This window comes from Elgaria multicarinata, chromosome 11 (assembly GCF_023053635.1).
Source record: "Elgaria multicarinata webbii isolate HBS135686 ecotype San Diego chromosome 11, rElgMul1.1.pri, whole genome shotgun sequence".
In the NCBI taxonomy this organism is placed as follows: Eukaryota; Metazoa; Chordata; class Lepidosauria; order Squamata; family Anguidae; genus Elgaria; species Elgaria multicarinata.
Window position 1 is genome coordinate 34,364,214 of NC_086181.1, and position 27,787 is coordinate 34,392,000.

General features: G+C 45.1%; 2 protein-coding genes across 2 annotated transcripts in view; both read left to right on the plus strand.

The window, feature by feature from the left end:
• Positions 1-529: 529 nt before the first annotated feature.
• LOC134405666 (apoptosis-associated speck-like protein containing a CARD) overlaps positions 530-27,787 on the plus strand; it is a 180,104-nt gene continuing 152,846 nt past the window's right edge. Inside the window, exon 1 of the mRNA XM_063136911.1 lies at positions 530-800. Coding sequence (XP_062992981.1) covers positions 530-800 — 271 coding nt within the window. The remainder of the gene's footprint in view (positions 801-27,787) is intronic.
• LOC134406618 (zinc finger protein 271-like) lies at positions 14,823-26,366 on the plus strand. Its single transcript, XM_063138125.1, has 4 exons — positions 14,823-14,955; positions 15,872-16,926; positions 21,106-21,181; positions 24,716-26,366. Exons 1-4 carry the CDS (start codon positions 14,871-14,873, stop codon positions 25,912-25,914), a joined length of 2,415 nt encoding a protein of 804 aa, XP_062994195.1. The 5' UTR covers positions 14,823-14,870; the 3' UTR covers positions 25,915-26,366.

The window sequence follows — 27,787 nt, forward strand, 5'->3', positions numbered from 1 at the left end:
CCAGTGGCGTAGACTTCTCAATTTTTCGGAGGAAGGGGGCATGGGGCTAAACTTGGAAAAGGGGGGCTAGGCTTATTTGTTTACATTTATGTATATATTTCTATTTCCGGAAACCATCCTTCATCAGCAATAGATCCCAGAGTGTTTAAAACCCAATAGATCCCAGAGTGTTAAAAATAACAAGTTCTCAACAAAAATATTACATTTTAATTATAATATTATGATAGTTTATACCCCACCCCACCATCCATAGTCCTATACGATATACCAGTGTTCTTTAACCATTTCCTCCATGACCCAGTGCCCTCAAGAGTCAAGACACTCTTCCAGGAAGAGTCTTCCTGTTCCCGGTTGACGTCGAGGGCCGTGCTATAAAAGGCTCGTCGGCTGGAGCTTTGCCTTACTCTCGTCTCTCAGCACCCACGGCTGGAACTCGGACGCCCGCCTGCCCCGCTGTAGCACTCCTCCGGCTTTGCACCGCTTCGTTTCGTTTCGTTTCCGGCCGAGGCTCCGGCGCTGAAGGGGCGCGATGACGAAGGCCGTCCGGGACCACCTGCTGAACGCTCTGGAGGACCTGGACCAGGTCCAATTCAAGCGGTTCAAGTGGAGACTCGGAGGGTTCGACCTCGGGAAGCGCCGCATCCCCAGAGGGCTCCTGGAGCCGGCGGGCGCCTTGGACCTCAGCGATCTCCTGCTCAGCTTCTACCGGGAGGATGGCGCCGTAACGGTGACGGCCGCGGTGCTGGAAGCCATCAACTGCAGGCGCCAGGCGGAGGGGCTCCTCAGCGCCACCCGGGACGGTAAGGACAGGGACGCCCCAGCGCCTGAGCAGGATGACTTCAGCCGGCGGGTGGGAGTCGGGCGGGATGAAAACGTCCCCCGATCCGTCCCAACTTCCCTGGGGTGAGGACGCGCTCGTGCCTTCTAGAGGAGGATCAGGACTTCTCTCTTTTTTCAATGGTGTTCAGCCCACTTAGAAATCTCTGTTGCCGTTTCGGAAATAGCTTCGAAAACTGGGGGTCGGTTACTTTCTGGAATCAACAGAAATCAACCTCCACATCCTCTTCTTTCAGCAATATGAATAAATAAATCCCTTTCTAGGATTTAATGGCATCGTTCAGGGGCGTAAACTACAGGGGTTTCCAGGGGTTGGCAATGCCCAAGCAGGTAACATCACTCAGCCCACAACTTGCTTGGCTGGCAGATTCCTCAGTCAGTCTCCAGTTCTCTGTATTGTTATATGTTTGGGGTTTGCCTGTTAAATATGTCTGAACAATATACGTACAGCACCATGTGCACGGATGGTGCTATATAAATATATAAATAAATAGCAGCAATAATAATAATAATAATAATAATAATAATAATAATAATAATAATATACATAATGGCACAATCCAGCTACTGTTCAACAGTTTTAGCTACTTAAACGTATGCATGCTTACTTAGAAGTAATTTCCAGAGAGTTCACTGGGACTTTCTTAATTATAAAGAATCTCCTTAAATTAATATGGTATGTCTTGACTAATGGTCAAAAGCATATTATATGTCAGACATTTTCAGACTAAGCACAGGACGAGGGTCTTGAGGGTATATTATATTATTGTACTGGGTCATGGGGGAAAGGGTTAAAGAACACTGGTATATCGTATAGGACTATGGATGGTGGGGTGGGGTATAAACTATCACAATATTATAATTAAAATGTAATATTTTTGTTGAGAACTTGTTATTTTTAACACTCTGGGATCTATTGGGTTTTAAACACTCTGGGATCTATTGCTGATGAAGGATGGTTTCCGGAAATAGAAATATATACATAAATGTAAACAAATAAGCCTAGCCCCTTTTCCAAGTTTAGCCCCATGCCCCCTCCCTCCGAAAAATTGAGAAGTCTACGCCACTGGCATCATTCCAAGATGGGGAACCATCCACTCTGTGTATTGATGACTCAACCTATCCCATGGGGCACTTGGCCTGTGAGTTGGTGTAGTAGCCGAGCCACCACTTACGGGGTGGGCTGTGCTCTTGCGTGTGACAAGCAGCTTCTTCTTCACCTGCCTGGGCTGAGGATTCAGTATGCCTCCAAAAAGGGTTTTGAGGGAAAGAAAGGGAAAGGGAAGGTGTCTTTGCCATTGGCCAAGTGCTTGCATCCCCAGCCCTCATCCTCCTTGAATATGAAGGGACCTGACCTGACCCAGGTTATGAGGTGCTTGGAAGAGTTGGAAAAAAGACAGTGCCAAATTAAAGCAACAGGTAGAGGCAGCCGGGTCGAGGGTGCCCGCGAGTGCTCTGGTGGTAAGAGAGCAGTTAAACAACCTTTGCTTGATGTTACAGGTTGCAAGGCAGCCCGAGAAGCAGAGAGGATGGTGGTGGGTTCAGTTGCCGCGACTTCTACAGCAATCCGCAGGCAACATCCCCCTCAAAGTGCTGAAGTGCATTTGCCGAGGGACCTAGCTCCAAGTGAGTATCAACAAGCCAGGCTGGCCTCCTTTCAACCCTTGCAGCCCAGCAATTTGGGGAATGGGTCAGGTCTGGCCATTTTTGCAACCTTTCGGTCCCCAGGAATCAGTAGAAGAGAACTTGCCAAAACAGGAATCCATGTCATCTGCCCGCTAGACCGTCTGGTAGCCGACTGTGAGCTCTTCTGGGGCAGGGGTGGCTACAGCCTGGGTTGGCTATTCCTTTGGCAGGTACACCTGAGACCACCCAAGTCTCAGCAGTGGCCTCAACCCAACCAGTTCTGTCAACCTCGGTGTCCAAAGTGCCATTTCCAACAACTGACCCTTAAGCATCTGCAAAGGATGCTGCCGTTCCATATGGTGCAGTGTCAACCTCGTTGGGCTACCACTTGCCCCCCAGCTACAAAGGAGAAGTTACAGAAGGGAGCATACGTGGATATATTTTCCTTACTTTTCAGAGAGCCAGAGCAAAAGGAAAACGAGAAAGAGGGAGCTAGAGAGTCTAAAAAGACCAGGAGGTTAAAAGTGGAAAGAACCTGGGCCAGCTGGTTAAATAGATTTCTGATTTTCATGTGTGATTCAACAGAAACAGCCAGAGAAAGGGGTAGTCATGACCAAAAATTTAGACTTTATATACCAAAGTTATACTAGTATCTTGGATTGGCCTGGCTGGGATATGATGAGGCATTTAGATTAAAAGCCTGTGATGTGCCGCATCTGTTTTCCAGCTGTCCTAGGACTAGGAGGTTCAGGAATCAGGCAGGAAGAAAGGCTAACACAGCAGGGGCTGTGGCAAAAGGACCCCAGGCCAATTAGATTAGACACATTGGCATGTCTCTTACAAGATTACCCCAGCAGACAAGATGCCTCCTTTTGGTTTGACAGGTTTTCTTTAGCTTTGCGTATTCCTCATGTTGGTCCCAGCCTGCCTCATTTCGCTAAGAATGAAGCCTCTGTTCTCGTAATGGAGCAAGTGATTCTTGACAAGATCAGCAAGGAAGCAAGGGCTGACCACGTCCTGGGCCCCTTTTCCAGCCCTCCATTGCCATTCTTGAGAGGGCAGGTAGTGAATTCTCTGGTTTCAGATGTACATGGCAGCTGTTTTTGTCATGGCCCGTTTCAGTAGACTATCTTTTGGAATTTTGCATAGAATTACACTGGCACAGCCTGCCTTCGAGACCTCTCAGAGCCAAGCTAGCTGGCCTGGCATTTTTTGGCTAAGCTCAGGGGAGTTGCAGATTCTACAACTGACTTTAGAATCAACAGAATGCTGGAGGGCTACACCAGAGCTATTCCCATTCAGGTGGACTTGCATTGGACTATTACTCCTGAGATCCTTTTGGGCTGCACTATATTGTTTCAGAATACGAGAGCACGCTTTTTTCAAACTGTTGCTCTTACTACATTTTTGGGGGCCTTCCAGATTGGGGAAGTGTTCGCCTCCTCCTGGTCCAATAATTCTGGCAGGGCCCTTGAGTTTTCTGACCTTGCTGTTGGGCCTGGGCAGGTGACTCAAGTTGAGGTGGTCCAAGATGGATCAAAAGTGCCAAGGATCAGAGGTGGATCAGTTCAATCAATAACAAGATTTGCCTGTTTCACACATGATCAAATTCATTCTTCTTTCCTATTCCAGATGCCTTCAATACTGTTCAGATCCCTGTGCCATCCACCTGTGACAACTCAGGAAGAAATGGTAAGCACCTTCTCCCATCTTCTCACATGTTGTCCCCACTAATATCTGGGAGCCAGGCTAAATGGAAACATATATGAGTTTCATAACATTTAACACTTTAACTGTCCTGGTTTTCCCCAAAGAATCTGGGTAACTGTAGGTTAGTGGTGCGCTAGAATCCTGGTAGGGAGCATTCGTGCATATATAAATTGAGTGGTGAGCACACTGTGGAAGTGCACTGGCCAGGTTTTATGGATGCAGAATCTGCTCCTCCTCTTCCAGTTTGCAGCAGGAGCCAGCAGTGCAAAATACTAGTTGGTTGGCCTTGAAGATTTCCCAAGATCACTTACTCCTCTCCTAATTTTCAAAGCAGGGTGCAATTTTTAAGAAGCTGATAATATAATTTGGTGTTTTTTTAAAACACACACACACACACACACACATTTTAACAAATGATTATCATAGAATCATAGAATAGCATAGTTGGAAGGGGCCTACAAGGCCATCGAGTCCAACCCCCTGCTCAATGCAGGAATCCACCCTAAAGCATCTCTGACAGATGGTTGTCCAGCTGCCTCTTGAATGCCTCTAGTGTGGGAGAGCCCACAACCTCCCTAGGTAACTGATTCCACCGTCGCACTGCTCTAACAGTTAGGAAGTTTTTCCTGATGTCCAGCCGGAATCTGGATTCCTTTAACTTGAGCCCGTTATTCCGTGTCCTGCACTCTGGGAGGATCGAGAAGAGATCTTGGCCCTCCTCTGTGTGGCAACCTTTTAAGTATTTGAAGAGTGCTATCATGTCTCCCCTCAATCTTCTCTTCTCCAGGCTAAACATGCCCAGTTCTTTCAGTCTCCCCCCATGAACAAGGTTTGTTCATGGGGGGAAACAAGCAGGGTGCCCATTGCACAGTGATAAGTTCACTGTCATTTGCATAGTGAATGTGGATGAAAGCTAGGCCTCCTCCATGGGGAAATGTCACTGTGACTCTTGATTTTATATATGTTCAGAATTACACACCCTTTAAAACCCACCAAAGAACTACAGTACACTGTTAAAGTCTCTGCTGTGGAAGTGTCCCTAAATTTCATGTCTTTCTTTGACAGGGATGCAGCCACCATCAGAGCAGCATTTCATTGAACGACACCGAGAGGCGCTGATCCAGAGGACGGTCTCTGTGGATGTCATTCTGGATCAGTTGTATGGAACGATCCTGGATAACGAGCAATATGAAAGGGTCTTCTCTAAGGGAACCAACCAGGAAAAAATGCGGGAGCTCTACAGACTGCTGCCAAGCTGGAACCTCTATTGCAAGGATCAGCTGTACGAGGCCCTGAAGGTCAAAAACAAGTTCCTCATTGACGACCTTGAATGGAAGTGATGCAACCAAGTGTATTTCCCCAGCCGTGGGCTTTTAGTTTTTTCAGGGTTACTAAGGAGCCAAAGTCAACCAGACTCAGGGGTTTGCTTACAAAGAGACAGTCTTTACTAGAATATTTCAGCACATCAGGCCTATTCTACATAAAGGTGGACAAGGCTGCGAAAGCTTCCTGCACAAAAGACCCTTCAGCAAAATCTGGACCCCCATCCCTGGGCACAGGAACAATTATAGCATAACTGAACTTAGCATTGCTGCCAAGTTAAGCAAGTGATGGATTTCATAGCTACTAATAACAAAGCAGTTCTTCTCATCATAGGAATCTATAGCATAAGCCTACATTGTTGTAATAAACAGGGCATTACTTGGCATTTCTTTGGCACACATAAGCATCCCCTTCACCCAGGTGGACTTCATTGGATGAAGAGGCTGGAATCTAAGCTCTAACGAACTTCCAGATACAGTACCAGGCTACACAGAAGACATTTGCTGTTCTCATGAGATCACTGTAATTGTGCTTTTGACCCATCTTTCCCATAACACAAAAAATGTTGCTGACTGGTACAGAAGGCAATAACAGTTTGCTAGCTTAGAAGTAGAAGGCAGCCATTCACCCAGAAGCCTTTGCAGGCAGCCATGGTTTGCAAGCCACCAGACCATACACCAAGGTGCAACACCATTCCAGGGCACAGGAAATCCAACTCTTCCAGAAGATCTTAAGAGCCACATTCCAGTGGTGGGTGAGGCCAAAGGCAAAAGAAACAGGACCAAAAATTTTGGCATATTGTAGCTTAAAGCTCTCACTGTCAGTACCTAAACCTTAGGAGAGGCATTTCAACACTTCACTACACGCTTTATAACAGTTTTGACAACTGTTGGGGCCCAGGACACACTGCATATACAGGTTTCAAAACGTTTCAAAGTGCTTTAAAGCGCTTTAAAAGCAATAGTGTAGATCCCCCCCGGAAGCCATCAACTGCAAGTGCCAGGCAGAGACGCTCATCACTCTTACCGGGACCAGTAAGGAAAGGGGACACACACACACACACGCATTTGGGGAGGGAGAGCATTCTCCGAGATGGGGGTGCTGGTGGCCGAGCATTCTTTACCTGGTTCAGGTGTATTAGCAATGCTTGTTACCACAACCTGGGCGGGAGGGGGAGGGCCGGGGGCTCTAAAATCAAAAGCCCCGTCTTTTCCTCCGCACTCTTTCTCTCCCTTCTTTCTATCCCAGTATCTCAGTGCATAGTTTGAACAAGGGGGGGAGGGGCGGAGGGGAATCGGAATGGAAAGGGTTTAAAATAGAATACATTACCTACGGCGAAAAGAAAAACTTCTGTCTTCAATCCCCGTTTATCACTTTGTAGCAGCTGGAATTTGCATTACAGAATAAATAAGCATGCTAAAAAAAATGTCTTTCTAAAAGCTCGCACACAGTAATTTGGGGTTTTCTTCTTTCCTCTTTACTAGATTCCTTTCATCTCCTTAGCTTCCATTCCCTTGCATTTTTGCCTCTTCTTCCTTCCTCGGTCTTCCTCAGTCTTGCCCTGTTTCCTAATATTACTGCTTTGGTGCTTAGGCGCACTGAAGTCTTCCCTAGTTCTTTTGCAACCGGGATATCATGAAATGTTTCTAAAAGGCCTCCAACTCAGCACATTTTCTAACCAAGTTCTTCTAACCAATCAATGGTCAGATACCATTTTTGGTTGTGTGTTTTCTTGCAAATGCCGCTTTAGTTTACTTTAGTTTAGCAGTTTACTTTCACTTTCTATGGTTCATCACTTCCCTTCTAGCTGTGACCCTCGGAACTGGCCTTGTTCTTTTAACTCAGCCTTCTCCAGCCTGGCGCCCTCTAGTGGTTTTTGGATCACTATCTCCGGCATTCCTGACTATTGGCAGTGCTGGATGGGGATGTTCAAAACATCTGGAGCGAAACAGGCAGCAGTAAGATAAATAACAAACCGATGACTTGCAGCAGCCATGTAATAAACAGTTCTGAAAAATCCGTATTGAACTTTGTCTGCTTGATATGCTTTCCTGACCGGGTGGAGCTGGGAACAAGCCAATAATTCCCTTGTAGAAAAAATATGGAAAAGATGGTGAAAAGGTTTTTGACTTCACTTATTTAAAGTAATTTTTTAAAGCGAAAATTCTTCAGGATTTCTTCTTTAAGAGGGCCCAAATGTGCATATGCTTTTGCACCGGTATCAGGAGCCTGGGGCAAATGGTACCTACAGGACCAAACTAACTCTGCTCGCCACAGAGTACTGTATGAAATGCATTCATCTATATGTGATCCATGGAGCCATCCGGGCCCCAGTCTCCCCTGTCAGATCACCACCAACTCCCACGCCATGTCACTTCCAGCACACCTTGGTCTTAATGAAAATTACACACATACACACTTCCTGTTAACAATAAAAAATGTCAGATACGACAGCAAATGACATATTTTCTTTTACATCTAGTTTTGATCATATAGCTAGACAAAGTTCTGTTAATGTAAGAGTACTGAAGCTTTTGAATCACAAAAAAAAAAATCTTCATCGAGCCTAAGACAGAAAGTAGCTCCACTTACTGTAAGGAGCAAAACCTGACAAGTCCATGCCTATTAAAGACCATTAGAAACGATAACGTTCTCCCTGATGAAGCAGCCTGAGTAACTGGAAAACATACATATCCCTGCACCAACAGCCCAATGAAAGATAACATTTTGCAGACCCGGTATTACTCAACGTAGTCCCAACTGTGTATACCAGCGTATAAATATAGCATAGTAAATCACCTCTTCAGATACATTCAGAAGAATATATCTCCCGTTTATGTCCATAATATATACACCCTTATCGCTTATAGCTTCACATTCTCTCTCCCCTCCCTTCACGGAACTACAATTCCCAGGCCAGGGGGGTTATAGAAATGAGTGGGCTGCCTGTTTAAACCTGCAATGTGATCATGTGCCAAGATTTCAGTTCTTTCTCTCTTTCTTTCCCGGTAGGGATGCAATCCCCAAACTCATCTGGTCTGCATTTCATCAACCGGCACAGGGAGCAGCTGATCCAACGGACGGACCCAGTAGAACCGGTGCTAGATAGTTTGTATGGTTGAATCCTAAATGAAGAGCAATACCAAAAAATCTCTGCAAATGGAACTAACCAAGAGAAAATGCGGGAGCTCTACAAGCTTATGCCAAGTTGGAACAGCTTTTGCAAGGATCAGCTGTATGAGGCTTTGAAGAAACAGAACCCACACCTCATTGAGGACCTTGAAGGGAGATGAGGCAACAAAGAAGGCAGAGAGGAACATCATTCCAGCACATGGGAAATCCAGCTCCGTATGTTATGTGACTCCAACAGACAACGCCATATAATGTCTTCCCCCAGGCACTCACTTTGGTCCAAGAGGGACTTGCAACAAAACGTTGCAGTGGGTTCTCATACCATAGAATCATAGAATAGTAGAGTTGGAAGGGGCCTATAAGGCCATCGAGTCCAACCCCCTGCTCAAAGCAGGAATCTACCTTAAAGCATACCTGACAGATGGTTGTCCAGCTGCCTCTTGAATGCCTGTAGTGTGAGAGAGCCCATGACCACCCTAGGTTATCGTTTCCACTGCCATGCTGCTCTAATAGTCAGGGAGTTTTTCCTGATGTTCACCCGGAATCTGGCTTCCTGTAACTTGAGCCCATGATTCCATGTCCTGCACTCTGGGATGAAGCGCTCTTGTTCAGGCCTTTGAGAATGGCAGGGAGGACAGTTTCCAACTTACATCCTAACATTCCATTCGCAACTGCCCTGCAACCATAAACTAAATAGATATAGACACCCATCCAGTGTTTCTAATGGCTAGACAGAGGTCTTATCAGGACTTTTATGGGATTTATTTTATTTTATTTTTTATTTTTATTGTATTGTATTTATTTATTTATTTATTATACATTATTCAAAGAAAAATGTATTTTTCTTTGAATTCACAGGCTTTTATGTACCTAGGGCAGGGATGTCGGGCGGGGTGGTGCGCAGTACCAAAGGCGAAATGGGTGGGGACAAAATCACCAGCATATTGTAGCTTAAAGCTCTTACTGCCAGTGACTAAAGCCTTAGGAGAGGCATTTCAACCATGTAGAATGGGGGGGGGGAGCTGTGAAAGAGGTGGGCTCAGGGGAAGGGGACATGCCTAACTGGGGAACCCTGGAGAGCCAGATCGTGACCTGAGACCATGAGGTTCTGTACCTCTGACCTAGGGCATCCCCTAAGTATGCAGAAACCATTTGGAGCAGAACCAAATGCAGAAACCATTTGGATAGTCGACATGTATATGATTAAGGCACTTCTGTCCAATTTGAGTAATTCTAATTTCATTCACTGGTCACACTAAGACACAGCATTGAGAAGTCCTGTCAAGGGAATAACGAGGCTGCACTAAGGATGAAATTAGATTCCCCCCTACCCATGATGCATTTGGCACTCTGAATGATCAAAGCCTGTTTGACAGCAGAGCATTCTGTGCAGGGCACTAGTGTGATGGACCATCTTTCTCCCTGCTCTTTGTTGTGGGTTTCCTTTATTTGGCTTCCCACTTCACCCAACAGTACCTCTTGTCAATATTTTACAGAATTTACCCCCATAATGAATATTTTTATGTAACTGTGAGTAAAATCATCTTTCAGTACTTTGTTATGCATAAAAAAGATTTGGAAAAAGAATGTCTGTGGAGTAAAAGTTGTATATGCTTTCCAGATGATTTTTAGTAAATATAAGCTAAATGTCTAATTCTAGGCTTGTGGTGTTCTCATTGGCTGAGAAAGTAGGATGGAATGATTTGGCAAATCAGGAATTTCTTAAAATCAAGATCAGTCTGAAGCAATCTTGGGAATTTCCACAGCTTCTTCATTTTGCAAAGCCACGGGCATGGCTTTTGGGATTACCTCTGGTCTGTTATTGGATTGGATCCAGCCTAATAGCACAATCAAATGCATGTTTACTCAAATGTAAGTCCCATTATGGGGTTTCATCCCTAGTAGTGCTATATCCCAGTAGTGCTATATTTAGGCTCCAATTCTATGTGCACATATGAGTGTTAAATCTCATTGAACTTACTTTTGAGTGGACATGCTTAAGGTTGAACTATATGTTAGTTGCACTTAGGTCATGACTAACAAGAAGATCGTTGATTTCAAAACCCATCTGTTGAAAGTATTTTGTGGGCTTTACTTTAGAAAGTGGGGTAGGAGAAACTTGATAGAGGTGAATAAAATTCTCCATTGTGTGGAGAAAGTAGCTAGAGAGAGAGATTTTTCTCCTCTTGTGCAATGTTAGAATCTAAGATCATCCAATGAAGGTGAATGGTGGAAGATTTTGGACAGACAAAAAGAAATACTTCTTCACACAGTGCGTAGTTAAAGTGTGGGATTTGATAAAACAAGATATGGTGATGGTCACTGTGGCGTTACACCCCACAAGTCAGTTCCCAAATGTATGTCTGCAGTTTGTAAGTCTGTGGTTTTTAGAATGTTGGCCTGAGTGGGTGGAGTTAGAATGTCTGGCGAGGGGGAGGAGTGATATATAAAGGAATGACTGTGTGTTAGCTCTTGGTGTTTAGAGTACTTGGGTCTGGAGAATTTGAGATTCAGTGTAGAGAGTGGTGTCTTTTGAGAGTGGGGTGTGGAGATAGACAGTTTGTGTATAATAAACAATACTGATAATAAAGTTCAAGAGTGATTGTGTGAGAGAAAAGAAAGCGTGTATGTGAATGGGTGAAAGGATTGGATGAAAGGTTTCAAAAAGGTTTTTAAATGTTTTATTTTGGAACAAAGCTTGTGAACTCTTAAAATGATTTTTAATTATTTTGTTTTTAACTACCACAAAAATCCTACGTGTCTGTTTGGCATTTATCATCTGAAGTTTATACATTTTTAGCACCCACTCTGACAATTACTCACCTCAGCACATATAACTCACAGCACATTATTTTATTATTGAAGTCCTTCTCCATTTAACCCCTTTCTCCACATAGTTTGGAGGAAGGTGGTTTTTATCCCTCGCCTCAGGCGTATCAAGCGGTGGTGCTTGGCTTGAGCAGGGAGTGTCCGCGGCTGGGTCTGTTGTTCAGAGCCTGCGTCGTGGCAGTCACCAACTTGGACATCTTTAAAGGGGGATTAAATGTGTTCATGGAGGATAAAGTTATCAATGGCTACTAGTCATGATGGGTATAGGTTACCTCTGGGATCAGGGGCAGTAGGCCTTTCAATATCAGTTGTTAGGGAACATAAGAAGAGCCCTACTGGATCATACCAAGGATCCATGTAGTCCATCGTTCTGTTCACACAGTGGCCAACCAGGAACTCACAAGCAGGATATCGTGTACATAGGACTACTGCCTCTGCTACTGGAGATAGCACAAAGCTACCAGGACTAGAAGAGGACTATTGACTTTATGTCCTACTTGTGGGCTTCCCCTAGGCATCTGGTTGACCACTGTGGAATCAAGACACTGAACTAGATAGACCTTTGGTCTGATCCAAGCATCCTCTTATGTTCAACCCTAGACACTCTAACTAGGGAGTAAGCCCCAATGAACACAACGAGTCTTAATTCTGAGTAAACATAGATAGGATTGCACTGTTTGTCTGGATCCCTCAGCTATTCCTCATCTTCTCAGAGGCATGCTTACCACCTTCAGAATTCAGAAAACAATGAGGTTCTGGGGCTGGATCCTAAAGATCTCTAGGGAAAGCAGACTGGTTCACAAGAAGAAGCAACTATTTGGCACAAGTAACAATTTTAAAAACGATATGATACAGTATATGTCAATTCATGATACGGTATATGTCAATTTGTGTATGTTTGTGTATACACACACAGAGATACGGTGCTCCAGAGGGAAAAGAAGATCCAACTGTACAGTGTCCAGGTGCCTTGACTGCAACCCCAGAGTCAAGAGAAGCAGCAGGGTGGAACCACCCTAGTTATGTCACTCAAAATCATGAAATTATTTTGTCAAGTTTTTCTCAAGATTTTGGTTACTCTGGGTAATGATTTATTTATTTACTTTAAAATATTTATAAGCTGCCTTTTATGGTTAAGCCTCTGAAGGCAGCGTACAAAATTTAATATGAAAAAGTATGATAAAATGGCAACAAAACAGCAATGAAGCCTCACATATAACCATTAAAGCCAGATACCACCATATAATCAACACCCAATCAGTGGTATGTAGAAATTTAGACACCTGGGCAGCTATATTTTTAGATTTCATCTAGGGCTGGAGAGAAGCAGATCTTTTTTTTCCTGGGTCGGTATTGAGGAAATGCCCCAGTAACTCCGGAGGCGGCTCAGAGCTGCCTTGTTTCCGAAACGCGCGCCTTGCAACTCGGGACCGGCCTCTCCGTCCTGAAACCGAGGACGCGTCGCCTCCGAGATTTCTTGCATTGCGCCGAGGGCTGGGAAGGGCTGGACGGCGGCTGCCCGCGCAGGGGGAACTCCTGATGCCAGGATGGGATTTCCTGGGGACAGCCTTCGCGGGGGCACATCGTCTCCTGCGCCTGCAGTCTGGGGCTGCTAAGGCGTCTGGTGAGCTGGGTTGGGAGTCTCCATCTGGGGTGGGGTGGGGTGCGGGCAGGAGGCTGGTCTCTTGCTGAAAGGGGGGGCATTTTTCGGGGCGGGGGGTTGCAACTGAGGCACAAAAGAGATCTGCGGATAGGGGACGGGGGCGGGGCAGGGAAATACAAGGGCTGGGAAGATTCGCGCTCTGCAGTAGCTTTGATCCCTGCCCCCCCCCCAAAAATAAAAAAGTGGTTGGGCAGGTGGGGAGGAGGCGTAGATTGACCGCCCCCACCCCGGCTTCTCATCCTGCGCTACGATCTCTTTGGAAAGGAGGAGGGATTGTGTGGAAACGAATGTATGTTTGGCATATGGTTTTCTTTCCCTTTCCCACACGTTCTTTCCATCTTCATGATCCACCCACACGGTGCTCTGTGACTGGCAGTGGCGCGGGTGTGGGTGGGTGTACATGTGGACACATCCTTCTGGGATGGCAGTGAGTGACATATTTTGTTCAGCACTGGCTAGTTTTTCCTCCCCTGTCTGGATTGCACCTTTCCCACCGTGACTTATTGCCTAAACTGCTTTGCACCAGCATAAATCACAATTTGATATGATTTATTGTCAACCAACATTAAGAAAGTTTTGCAGCACGCAAGATTGTGGGTGGCACTCGCGATGAATGAGTTAGATATTAGTGTTCTGCAGGACTAGTGCTTCACAACGGGCACAGGATATGCATTGGGCTCATGTCAGCTCCGTTTCTCCTATGAACTCCTGCCTTGTCAACCTGGTTCAGCCTTCTGCAACCTGGCACTCTCCAGATGTGTTGGACTAGAACTCCCAGTGGGCCCATCACTAGAATGATGGGAGTTGCAACCCAGCATATCTGGAAACCACCAGGTTGCAGAAGGCTAACCTAACTTATTCGAGGGGATTCAAGTTTGTTTATTTTCCCAACCTTCCCCTTAACATTTGAGTGTTTTGATTTTGCCTCTGTACTGTTCTTAGCCCAATGATCAATCCTTTATACCACTCTAAATGTTGACTTTGTTGAGCCAGAATAAACCAAAGAATGTATTCATCATACAGTCTCAAGAGGGGAGGTTGCTGTCAGATTATGCATCTAGTGTTTTTATTGAGAGCCAAAGCTTGTACATTTTAAAGAGGTGGATGCAAAACCAGTGCAGTCATTTCACCATGCTGCCTCCTGCTTTCCCCTGAATTCTGCATGAGAGCTGGTTGTGATTGCTTCGTAAAGACAGGACCCTCTATGTATGCTCAGAGATGGTCTATTCTTTATTGCTTCACATGTTCCAGGATTGAGCTCTTGGCACAAATTAAGCCCGAATACTATAGCAGTATATCACTTTAGGGAGTCGGTCAATTGCCTTTGTTATATGCAAAGCATAAAAGAAGAGGTTCTGGGGCTGAAGGGCTGTGGTTATGAATGATGCTCAAGTGGTGTGGGAAGAGCACTCTTCATATGCTAAGAGAAACTTGTCTTTATTATTACTTCACAGGCTCAGATTAAGTCCTTGTCATCCATCTCCATTTTAGCTTTATTCACTTGTACTAATATCTGTGTAATTATTTTAATGACTGGGATTCTGTGTATAATAGTGGCGGTAGGCTATATGTTCTGGGAAGCTGTGCATTCATGATAGTACATGTGTTTGTGTGGCAAAAAGGCTCTTCCCCCCCACCCACATTGAAAAGCATACTGAATCCACTCAAAACAAAGAGTGGGTCTAAAATCTTGACTCTCTATCTCTCACAAGCAGGTTTTTGGCTCAGCAATTTTGCTTTAGTCTTCTGGATGGCCCAAGATGACAGAAATGAATATGTCCCCGAACTTCAGATTTCAGAGGAAGAAGATATCCTAAGGGGCAAAGTCCGTCCAGGTGAGAAACTGAGCAAAACCGTACTGTAGCCAAAAGTCAAGCCCTCCTTTCCTTTGGCTGGTTAAATACTTGACAGATGTGTGTGTCTGTCCCTCTGTGCTCCAAGCCTATCTCCAAAGGCACGTTCTGCAACCTAGATGCCTATATTCTGAAATCAGAATGGATTATGCAAAGTAGGCATTCCTCATACGTACACTTAGTTTTGTATAATTTAATCTGCTTCTAGGGCTCAAGCTTATCTGTACAGAATTAGGCAACACAGAGGGGAATGGGAAGAAAGGCATGGATCCAAGCTTCCTTCCAAAACGAGAAACACGAGAGGCTTGATTTTGGTGGTTGTTGCCTAATTCTGCCCAGATGAGATGTGAAGGTTTTGACTGAGCCAGAGCTAAGACCTGATTTTCAGTATCAGCATCCAGCCCTGGAGCATAACATTAATGGACTACTTTTGAAAGTAAATATGTGCCTTTCCCCGCACCAAATAGTATCTGTTATATTGTTATTCAACCTCTCCTCAGAGTGGCACACATTTTATCTTCACAACCTGCGAAGTAGGTTAGGCTAAGAGAGAGGAAGAGAGAGAGAGGTTAGATCAAAGTCATCCAGGGAGCTTCCTGGCAGAGTGGAGATTTGAACCTAGGTTTCCCCAGTCATAGTCCATCTCTGTAACAATTCCATCACCGCCATCATATGCAGTGCGTATACACACACCTAATGGTCAAGTCCCTGGTGGTGTCCAGTTGACTAATGTCAGATGACAGATCTCTGAGCAAGGCAAGCTACTAGTCTGATTCAGCCTGTGCATCCTTAGGCTGTGATGGCAACTTGTTCTTGATAGAAATAAGGAACCAGTCTTTTAAATTCTTCTGGGCTAGAGATGCCTATAATTCTGTCAACCTTCCTATTTTCCACATAGATGATGGGATCATAAAAGAGGAAGTGGGGTTTCTTCCAAATGTGGCAACTACAGCTCAACCCCTCCAAAATAGCTGCAAGAGTCAAGAGAAGCTGCAGGTAAACCCCTCACCACTCAGACGCCGACGCAGGAGATCTAATGTGCCAGGCTACAGGGATGTCCTGGGCATCGTAGAGATACCTCTGGCCCCTGGTTCAGCCCGGCGTGTGCCAGAGAAGCCATTCCGCTGCATCGATTGCGGAAAGAGCTTCTCACAGAGCTCCAACCTCATAGAGCACCAGAGAATCCACACCGGGGAGCGCCCGTTCACATGCAGCGAGTGTGAGAAGAGCTTCAGTCGCAGCAGCACCCTGGTGGAACACCAGCGTACACACACGGGCGAGAAGCCGTACACGTGCACAGAGTGTGGGCGGGGCTTTAGCCGCAGCTCCACCCTCACAGAGCACTTGCGCACGCACACCGGGGAGACGCCCTTCCCGTGCCGGGAGTGCGGGAAGGCCTTCAGCCGCACCTCCAACCTCGTGAAGCACCTGCGCACCCACTCGGGCGAGAAGCCGTACACCTGCGCACTCTGCGGGAAGCGCTTCTCCCTCAGCTCCAACCTCCTCAAGCACGAGCGCACCCACTCGGGGGAGAAGCCCTTCCCCTGCGCGCTCTGCGGGAAGCGCTTCAAGAAGAAGACCCACCTGGTGTCCCACCATCGCGTGCACACCGGGGAGCGGCCCTACCGGTGCGAGGAGTGCGGGAAGTGCTTTTCCCAGAGCTCCATCCTGATCGAGCACCAGAGAATCCACACGGGTGAGAAGCCCTACAAATGCGCAGACTGCGGGAAATGCTTTTGTGTGAGCTCAAACCTCATCAAGCACCAGAGAATTCACACAGGTGAGAAGCCTTATGCCTGCTCTGTCTGTGGGAAGGCCTTCCGTTACAAGCCCCAGTTTACCCGTCACCAGAAACAGATGCACCCGGAAGAGGAGGAGAAGATGGAACCAGTTACTGCCCTCACCTTGGGGCCCTGGGCAGAGAAGCCCCCTCTCACACAACTGTCTGAGAAAGCATAGAATAGGGATACCTAGTGGTTTCTTTGTGATTGTAGCCCTTCTCACCATATGCTCCATTCGAGCTCTGGCCAGGCCTCTTTGTGGCTGCCATTTGACTAGATTTAGCCTCTTGAACGAAAAAGTTTCCTGTGGACTCCTCTACCGTGACATCAGTTCTCTCCTCCCTGGGTCCTTGATCTGACTGACCGTGATCTTGACTGGTTTTCTTGTGTTCCAACATGCAGTCATCCGTGTCCTGCCTTCTCTCGGACACCACCACAGAAGGTCATGCAAAATATAATCAGAGTTCTCTGTAAGCCAGGCATAGATATTCTGGGTGGTGTCTGGGAAAGGCTCAGCACTCAAACTAGGGTTCCAGCATTCGGTGGGTCGAGCTTTGATGCTTTTCCCCAAATCCATATTGCTCTTCTGATTTTCATACCCAGCTCACAGGGTCATATTGTAGGCTTGCAAACGGCTACTCGCCTGGTTACTTTGGACAAGTAGGAATTGTTCCCAGGAGACTACGCTAGAAAGCATTTTTAAACTGAGGAGAGTTGGTTCTTTTTGTTCTAGCCTTATGGGTATATGGTCAGGATGGCTAATAATCTTTGTGGACTAATCTGCCAATCTGTTTTACTGGCCACTTAACCCTTATATCTGTGTTCTCGTTCTCTCTCTCTCTCTCTCTCTCTGCATTTACCATAAATGATGCCAAGGACACTACTCAGGTGTCATTTTATATAGCTCTTCAAATCAAATGCCCCAGTTTGCTGGGCAAGGAATTACATTTTCCCAGCAACAGTGGATTTCAGTATTGGGAAAATGCAATATCCCCAAAACAGAAACACTTCTCAAAAAGTAGGTATCTGGATCCCTACCACCAAATGAGCAATATTCACACGTTAATAGGCCCTGACATTTCTTATGCAAAGCTTTACTGTAAAGCTGCTCTACTTTGGACTTTTTATTCAGAATAAAGATGTGTTACTGCCCAAAGTGTGTTACCCCTCATGTTTATCACTAGTGATGCAACTTTCATAGAGCAATTTTAAAGAAGCAACGGTGTGAGTCTGCAGCAGAAAAACACAAGACAACAAAGAGCTCTCATGTACACTTATACCACAAAATACAGTGGGTTTTAAGATGCTATTGCCACTCTGGTTTCTTTTACTTTTTATAATGACCCTGTTCGGGCAACATGCTAAGCTGTGGTGGTTAAGCATTTTGAGCTAAACATTATGGCTCAGTGTGTCGTGTGAACCCTTCCTAACCATGGTGGACACATAACCATGGTTTAAACACGCTGACTAACCATTTGCTGCAAAAGGGATAGTGGCCTAACCATGGTTTAACGTGTTGTCTGAACAGGGCCAATGTCTCTGAAACCTAATGTTTTTATTTCAATGTATTGGCTGCCCTTGAGAAAAATCATCATTTGTGAACAAATCATGTATATCTAAATCTTGTTCATTATAAGTCACAAAAAATAAATGTTTTTCACCCAGTTTTTTCACTGATAGATTTGTCGAATCTTTTATGTGTTGATGGAACAGGGGTACATCCTGAACATGGGGATAGTCAGATGAGCAGGATAAATCTTTACATTCACTTACATTAGCTGGCAATAGACTGACTTTGAGAAATGAAGTATGCTTGGCTAGTTGAAACAGGGATGGGTTCCTACCTTGCTGGTTTCAACCAGCTCAATTGAAACATTTTACTTCTTAGCTGATATTTTTTAAATATCCTGACCTTTAGTGTTACTTGGGATTGCCTCTTGGCTATTTGTTGATCATCCTTATCCGTTTTTGAGTGTACAGACATGATGTTGGTTGCAGCACTGAAAAAAGCAGGTTCCAGTGTACAGCACTGTTGGTATGTGTGTTGTGTGCTCACAAGTTTAAATGCACACTTATGCACCAGTAGTACCACATGGTGCAACAGGCTGCTTTTGGTGCTATGCCGGCAACTGGCACCACTTCTTTACTGCAGCTACATTATGTATACTTGGGATCCTGCCACTCGCTGCCAAAGCCATGGGGCTTCTCTTACACCACAATGCTTAAGGCTCACCCTTAACTCTCAATACCAGAAGTGGCAAGGGAGAACTGCCACGTAGGTCACTTACTCTTGAGCCGAGCCTCAACGGTCACAGCAGAAGTGGAGGGCATCCTCTCAACCAGGACGCACGCAGTATACCTCCTGAAAGCTCAGGAAGCCAATGCAGACATCATCTCCATCGGCCCTCCCACATCTATCTCAGATGGCTTCCCCTCAGAGGGAGAAAGCATTCTCTTGCTGCATATGCTCAGAGGGAATATGTCCTTAAGTCAGGACCTACTTAAAACATTTATGTTCTGCCTTACACCAAACATTGGCCTCCAAGGCGGCTTACAAAGTTTGATAAGGCAGTTTAAAAACAAACAAAATAATACAAAAGACAAAATCCAAAAGAGGAAGGACACTAGGAAGACAACAGAATAAAATATAAATTAAGTGCTTTCTCTTAGACCTACGCACCAAGCGTTGAAGGCTCTTCCACCAACCAACCTAGTAGCTCTCATTATCCTCATCACCTCACCAGAGGATTAAGAACAAACTAGGTCCCAGAGAAGGGAAGCAGAGGGCAGGGGCCTTATCTATGCTCAGTCCCAAAGCAATGACTCAAAAGCATTGTCTCCTGTTGAAGTCGCCCCTTTCAGGCCGTTTTGGCAATGGCAACCATGGAGAATATAGCTGCCCAGTTTATAGAGATATTCTGATTTGGATCTCACTGTATTTACATCAGTGAATAACGGTAAAGGGGAATTTACATATCCAAAATCACATGCATGTTTAGACAGAAAAAAAATCCTACAATTCCCAGCATTCCCCAGCTAGCAATGCTGAGAGTTGGAGGATTCCCCCCGCCCCTGTCTAAACATGCATAGAATTGTGCCCTAAATAAATTAACACAGCCAAATGAACCACAGCTTTGTCTAAATTTGGCAACACCAGGGGACAGTATTGGTGGCAGGAGCACAGAAGGCTAGTGGAACATTTGGGGAATTACAAGTTTACAGATGTTTCCTCACAATATGGATGCGAGTATTTTTTTTCTAGTTGTAGTAAATCAGGAGTGGGGAACATGTGGGTATCCCAGATGTTGAACTGAAACTCCCAACATCCCTTACCATTGTCTATTCTGGTGAGAACTGATGGAAGTTGCAGTCTAACAACACCTAGAGGCCCATACGTCCCCCACCACTGCAATAAATAATGGGCAATATTAATAACTTATTTTGCGTATGTAAAAATGTCAAAGGCTCGACGTTTCGGATTTATACAAAATCCTTCCTCAGGAGCTGGCGCTAGAGTCTACTCGTCATCATGAGAAAGAAATCTTCAGCAGAACACAGTTCGTTCACGGAACGCCTAGGAGAAAGAAAAGCTTAAGATTTTCTAATATACAGGAACAGGTTGTTTTACAGCAGCCTGTGTCTAGCGTCAGCTCCTGAGGAAGGATTTTGTATAAATCCAAAACATCGAGCCTTTGATACAAAAAGAACCATTAAAGATGTTACACTTTTCAACAGCACCAGAGCTTGTCTCTCGTCTATCACCTGTTCAGTGGTGCTTTTCTCCTCAACCAAACGCCTATATAAAAATGTCACCTTGCTAGGATTGAGGCTTCCACCCCCCTCTGGCAAAGGCTGTTTGCTTTTGACAGCTGCATGACAGGCAGAGGGTGAATAGATAGAAGCAGCCTGCTTCACTGCTGTTCATCTCCATGCCTTGAAAGTACTTCTCCTGATGAATTTCTGCCTGTAGTGCAGCTATTAATAGCGCACTGGTTTGCCAGGAAAGAAAGTAAGGCAATAATATTACTCCTTCCCAGATTAATTATTCTCTAGGACCGGCATGGGGAAAAAACACAGTTTAAGCCTAAAAGGAATTAAAGCCCTCATTTCCTCTGGGCCCTTCTTCGTTTTTGTGTTTCTTTTGGTTGCTCAGCAACCGCCTCCAGGATTCCTCTTCCTCCCTCTCCTCTCTGATTTCCCTGCATCATGTGAACTTGGGTGAGGATGTGACATCATCACTGGGCTCCCTCCACTACTCTGCAGGCATTACAAGACACAGGATTTTTATAACTGTCTAGTGTTTTGCAACGGATCAGTGGGGATTTTGCAAAAGCTCCCCCAGTTTTTCTAGGATATAACAACACTCCACAGGATGGAAAAGCAGCGTTTACAAGGTGCAGAGGAAGGGAAGAAATACAGAGGCAAAGGTAAGAATATCAAGCAAATCTTTGTTAGGGAGCAACATGAAAATAAAAGAAAAGAGCCATATGTTCATCCATCTCCCATTAGATTGCAGATAAATAATTCCAAAAATAAAACACCCAAGTTTTAATAGTCATGTTCTGATCCATAGGACAAAAGCCATGGAGCAAGGTGATGCGTTTTATTTCAGCCGAGTAGCATCAAAATTCTCAAAAGTGCAGACCTGAATTATTCATTCTTCTTCAGCTATAGGTGTTCAAAGTAAAACGTATATGCATGTGTGTGCACATGTCAAAACAGACAGTTTTTAGAGAATATACTATGTACCCAGGTTGAGAAAGCTGCACGGGATCAAAAAAAGTCAACATATTTTTGTGTGAGCGGTTGTATTGGTAAGTTAGCAGGCTTTCAAGTTGGACAGGACTCTTCTTCAGACAATACATTATTTTGCTACATTATCAAAATAGCATGCACAATGAAACATACAATTAGAATAATTTTCAATTTCTATGTGTCTGTTTATAAGACCAACAAACCACTTACCTGGTAAGAAGGGATTCTCTGGAGCTGTAGAATGGGAATATTCTGTTGATAGTCAGAAAACTGGAGCTGGGGTATTCTGGAACAATAAAAGGCAGATATTATTTTATTTATTTATTTATTACATTTTTATACCGCCCAATAGCCGAAGCTCTCTATTATAAAAGGATGTTTTAAAAGAAGAATGATTGACAACCATCGTGCCCTCTGTCATTTCAGTTCACGTTCCCAGTGATGGATTCTAAATCCCCACTCTAAAGCCACCACTCTGGAGGTGCAATTGACTATTTAGAAAAGACATGTGGGGACCTGTAATAAAATGTTGCAGTGCATCCCGAGCTCCTAACTGGAGTGCTCCTGTTTAGAGCTCCATCCTGCCGGAAACAGGAGACTCATAACACCTTTTGGGACTTGCAGAGGGGATTTCTTTTCTCTCCCATTCTCTTGAACCCCCTCCCCCCCGCTTTGCTGTATAGTGCTAAAAGGTTCAAGGTTGGGAAAGGCTATCACGCCTAAGCTCATTATTGCTATATTGTGTATGTGTGTGTTTGGCAGGGTGAGTATAGCATTGCGATGAGAACTTTTTAACCCTACAGCACACATCTCTTGTACGAAGTGGTTCCCTCCCTCTCGCCATTCCTCTCCTACTGAAACCTTCAACATCACAAGGCTCAATTGCCCTCAACCATAGCCTTAATTCTGCTCAATCGCCAGTGCCTTTAGAACTTCTTTTCTTTTGTTGAGTTTAGACTTTTATATGCTGCTTTTCCACAATAGGATGAGCCTCGTGTGGCGCAGAGTGGTAAGCAGCAGTTACTGTAGCCGAAACTCTCTCCACGGCCTGAGTTCGATCCCAGCGGAAGCTGGTTCTCAGGCAGCCGGCTCAGGTCGACTCAGCCTTCCATCCTTCCGAGGTCGGTAAAATGAGTACCCAGCTAGCTGGGGGAAAGGTAGCCACGACTGGGGAAGGCAATGGCAAACCACCCCGCTACAAAGTCTGCCAAGAAAACGTCAGCGAAAGCAGGCGTCCCTCTAGGAGTCAGCAATGACTCAAGTGCTTGCATGAGAGGCTCCTTTCCTTTCTTTTTCCTTTCCACAATAGACGGTGCCCAAAGCAGCTCACAGCAAACTTCAATTACCAAACTACATAATCACTTTGGAAATAAAGTTGTTACAAAACATATCAATAATTAAAATGAGACAAATCAACAATTCAATAAACGAGCATAAATTCACTATTATAATGAAAATAATCTAGACTTAATACATCATAAGGCAAAACCAAAATTAACAGTCTAAAACAAACAAAAAAACCTCTCCCAAACTTCAGTGCCCGTGCTGGCCTTGCAACACTCCAAAGGGCCACTCAGAAGCTGCCGGGATTGCTGCTTCCTTGCCTGGATGCACAACTGGAGTAGTGAGCCCTTCCCATGGGTGTGGATGTGTGCAGTCTGTGGCTTCCCCAAACAACAAAGATGAAGCTCTGAGGGCTGGAAAAGTTGTGCATCCTGATCTAGACACTCGGCCTGTTGTTCTGAGATTGTTTTCCACCGCAGATAATATGCCTCGAGGACAAACAACGTTGCTCCACTGTCGTCAAAAAGGATATCGCCACTAATATCCTTGCCTGCCAAGCTGGCCGGCTCCCTTACAGCAGAGACGCACAACCTTTTGGCTCTGAAGTGTCTCCTGGTCGGGATGAGGGGACTTCACATGTGCAGGCTAACATACATGCACACGTACTCACACATTCTCAAACCATTCGCACACGTACACCGTTCAGATGCACGCCATTTAGCCCAGCAGCAAAATATCTTTGTTTTGCAGCAACAGCATATTCCATATAGCACAGCATCAAGGTGGTGAAGCCCCCTCCCCAGCTACCCTACCCCAATTGCCCAAAGAGAGAGGAGAACCCCCCGCCACTGTAGACACAGGCTTTATAGTATTTATTTATTTTATTTGTTACATTTTTATACCGCCCAATAGCTGAAGCTCTCTGGGTGGTTCTTGCTATAGAGGCCTCATAATTATTTATTTATTTATTTATTTATTTATTTATTTCATTTGTGAGCCGCCCAGAGAGCTTCGGCTATTGGGCGGTATAAAAATGTAATAAAATAAATAAATAAATAAATAAATTTCTAAACACCACCCAATAGCCGAAGCTCTCTGGGTGGTTCACAAAAATTAAAACCATTCAAAGTATAAAACAACAGTATAAAACCATAATATAAAAATACAATATAAAAGCACAACCAGGATAAAATCACATTGTAAGAAAAAAATGAGGGAACTTTAAAACAATGGATACACTAATGTTAGGATACCTATATGTTCATTTACTACAGATATTCAGCTGGAAAATCCCCTGGTAATTACAACTTTGAAACTGCATTTGACTGCTATTGTATCAGTTCAGTATGTTGTTAATTTTATGTATAGATATGGTTTTTTCCCCACAGAAAATATCATAACCCTCCCTCTCATGAAACAGGCTGATGTTCCCTTGAGTTATACATTATCATTAGTGAAGTTTGACAAACTAATATCCATTGTAACTATAAACCCTTTTTTGTCTTTTATGATTGTTGATATTATGGTCATTTGTGGGAACTGGAGGAGAAAGACTGATCTTTTATATTGTGGTTTGAGTTTTATACTTTAAATTGCACTTCATGGATTTAATTTTTGTGAACCGCCCAGAGAGCTTTGGCTATTGGGTGGTATGCAAATACAATACAATACAATAAATATATAAATAAATCCCAGAGCATTCTAGGAAGCTGGAAGGAACCTTCAAACATCGCTTCATAGTGTGTTCCAAGGACTGTCTACAAAAGAGGTTTCTATGATAGGAACCATAGAGCCGGATTTCAGACTGGTTCCTCACTTTTCTTAGGGCAGCAGAGGATGCCTGAGGGCTGCCAGACAGGGCTTGGATGGGGGCACACTTTTGGCACCCCAGTTCTACACACTTCATTTCTATTTTATCTCAGCAGGTGTTGGAACTGAAAGTCAGGCTGAGACAAAAATGATCAAGAAGGAACCACTAGAAGGAAAGGCCGAGATACAGGAGTTGGAAACATCTCCGAGCCCTGAACCGAGAGGAGTAGCGCTGGAGAGCAGGAGCAGTGCAGGGATACAACTGAGGGACCGAGATGATGGGAACAAAAAGGAAGCTGAGCCGCATCACCCAAACAGCTCCCATAGTCCCGAAGACTGCAAGATTCAGGTCAAGGTGGAGGAACAGAGGTGGAGGAGCCAGGTGAGAAGGCGTCGGGCAAAGGAGGTTTCCCACGATCCTCCAGGTTTCATCAACCTTTTGGGTATCCTGGAGCCTCCTCCTCCTCTCCCACCTCCTGCTCCCCGCAGGCCAGTGGATAAGCCTTACCACTGCACCGAATGTGGGAAGAGCTTCTCGCAGAGCTCTGTGCTCATTGAACATCAGAGAATCCACACCGGGGAGAGGCCCTTTGTGTGCAATGTGTGCGGGAAACGCTTCTCCCAAAGCTCCACCCTGATGGGGCACCAGAGAATCCACACAGGCGAGAAGCCCTTTGCCTGCCCCGAGTGCGGACGGGGGTTCAGCCGGAGCTCCGCTCTGACAGAACATCAGCGCACGCACACCGGGGAGACGCCCTTCCCGTGCCGGGAGTGCGGGAAGGCCTTCAGCCGCACCTCCAACCTCGTGAAGCACCTGCGCACCCACTCGGGTGAGAAGCCGTACACCTGCACACTCTGCGGGAAGCGTTTCTCCCTCAGCTCCAACCTCCTCAAGCACGAGCGCACCCACTCAGGAGAGAAGCCCTTCCCCTGCCCCCTCTGTGGCAAATGCTTCAAGAAGAAGACCCACTTGGTGTCACACAACCGCGTCCACACTGGGGAGCGGCCCTACCGGTGCGAGGAGTGCGGGAAGTGCTTCTCTCAGAGCTCATCCTTGATTGAGCACCAGAGAATCCACACCGGTGAAAAGCCCTACAAATGTCCCCAGTGTGGCCGGGGCTTCTATGTCAACTCCAAACTGGTCAAACATCAGAGAATTCACACAGGCGAGAAACCCTATGCCTGCTCTGCCTGTGGGAAAACCTTCCGATACAAGCAGCAATTCCCCCGTCATGTGGCCCACGTCCACCCTGGAGAGGACCAGGTTTCTGTGCTTACCTTGGGTACCAGTGTTAATATGCTTCTCTCGTAGAGCCTAAAAAAAACAACCATTGGCTTTTGGGCTTCAGATCCCCTAGAGGTTGGTTCCACTGAAAGGTATACATGTTGCCAAATTTGATAGGTCCATAAACTATCCAGTCTAGCTTCTCACTGCTGGGATCTCTCAAAGAGACTGCTATTAGCATAATTACAGTCAAGTTGGAGTGGCCTGGCTTGTGATGCTCGTTTCATCCTTACGTAAAGGAGCTCCTTCCTAACATTATAGGGGGGTCTTTTATTACTGTATGTAGTAGTATGTCACTGGGGGGGAAAGTCTGATTAAACTGAGGCTGCTTTACTTTGGAGGGTTCCTATACTAGTGTATTTACAGTAACGCAAAGGGAGCCACCAATATGAGATCTTGTTTCAGAGGGAAAATATCGTCCATTACAAGGATCCTATTATTGTATTTACAGTGTCTTAGGAGGTGTATGAAACCCAAAATTGTTCATAGAATCATAGAACAACAGAGTTGGAAGGGGCCTATAAGGCCATTGAGTCCAACCCCCTGCTCAATGCAGGAATCCACCCTAAAGCATCCCCGACAGATGCTTGTCCAGCTGCCTCTTGAAGGCCTCTAGTGTGGGAGAGCCCACAACCTCCCTAGGTAACTGGTTCCATTGTCGCACTGCTCTAACAGTCAGGAAGTTTTTCCTGATGTCCAGCTGGAATTTGGCTTCCTTTAACTTGAGCCCGTTAGTCCGTGTCCTGCACTCTGGGAGGATGGAGAAGAGATCCTGGTCCTCCTCTGTGTGACAACCTTTTAAGTATTTGAAGAGTGCTATCATGTCTCCCCTCAATCTTCTCTTCTCTAGGCTAAACATGCCCAGCTCTTTCAGTCTCTCTTCATAGGGCTGTTTCCAGACCCCTGATCATCCTGGTTGCCCCCCTCTGAACACGCTCCAGCTTGTCTGCGTCCTTCTTGAATTGTGGAGCCCAGAACTGGGCGCAATACTCTAGATGAGGCCTAACCAGGGCCGAATAGAGAGGAACCAGTACCTCACGGGATTTGGAAGCTATACTTCTATTAATGCAGCCCAAAATAGCATTTGTCTTTCTTGCAGCCATATCGCACTGTTGGCTCATATTCAGCTTGCGATCTACAACAATTCCAAGATCCTTCTTGTTTGTAGTGTTGCTTCACTACAGTGTAGTGTAGTGCTTCACTACAGATACTGTCACGTTCTCTTCCTTTAGGATGTTTACGGTATCACTGAGGCCCAGTGCTACAGCGGTTTACTTCTCCATCTTGTTTTGAGGAAGGGCAAAAGGATTTTGTGAAGAGAATGTTTTTCTTTTAGTTTGTGGCATTGCTATAAAAGACATTGCCCCTTTTTATTTGAAGGAATGGCAAAATGATATTGACATTCTTTTTATTAGAATATTTACAGTGTTATCTAGGATACAGCCAATTAATCTTTTGGGAAAGTTTCTTATCACCAGTACTGCAGAGTTTAATAAGTAATTCGTTTATGACTACCTTGAGCAAGAAGTGATCAAGGATTTTGTCTTTCTCAGCAGTGAATTTCCTTGAATCTGCTTTATAAAGATCAGAGTTCCATTCACAGGATGAAAATGAAAAGCTGCTCTAGAGTTGAATGAATAACAGGCATCCCAGCTCTAATCACACATACATATAATCTTGTGTCACTTACATTTATTGGTTCTTTTTATATGGCAGTAACAGAGAGGATATATTTTCATTATCTCACATTTCCATAGGCACTGAAGATATGGTGAAAAAGAAATAGGCATCTATTCCATTGCTGCTTTCAGAGCCTTAATCGATTTCTGCTGCATTTTACTGCTTCACGAATATGGCACTGTGCAGTTAATTTTGAGGGATTGTATCTGCTTACCTCCTA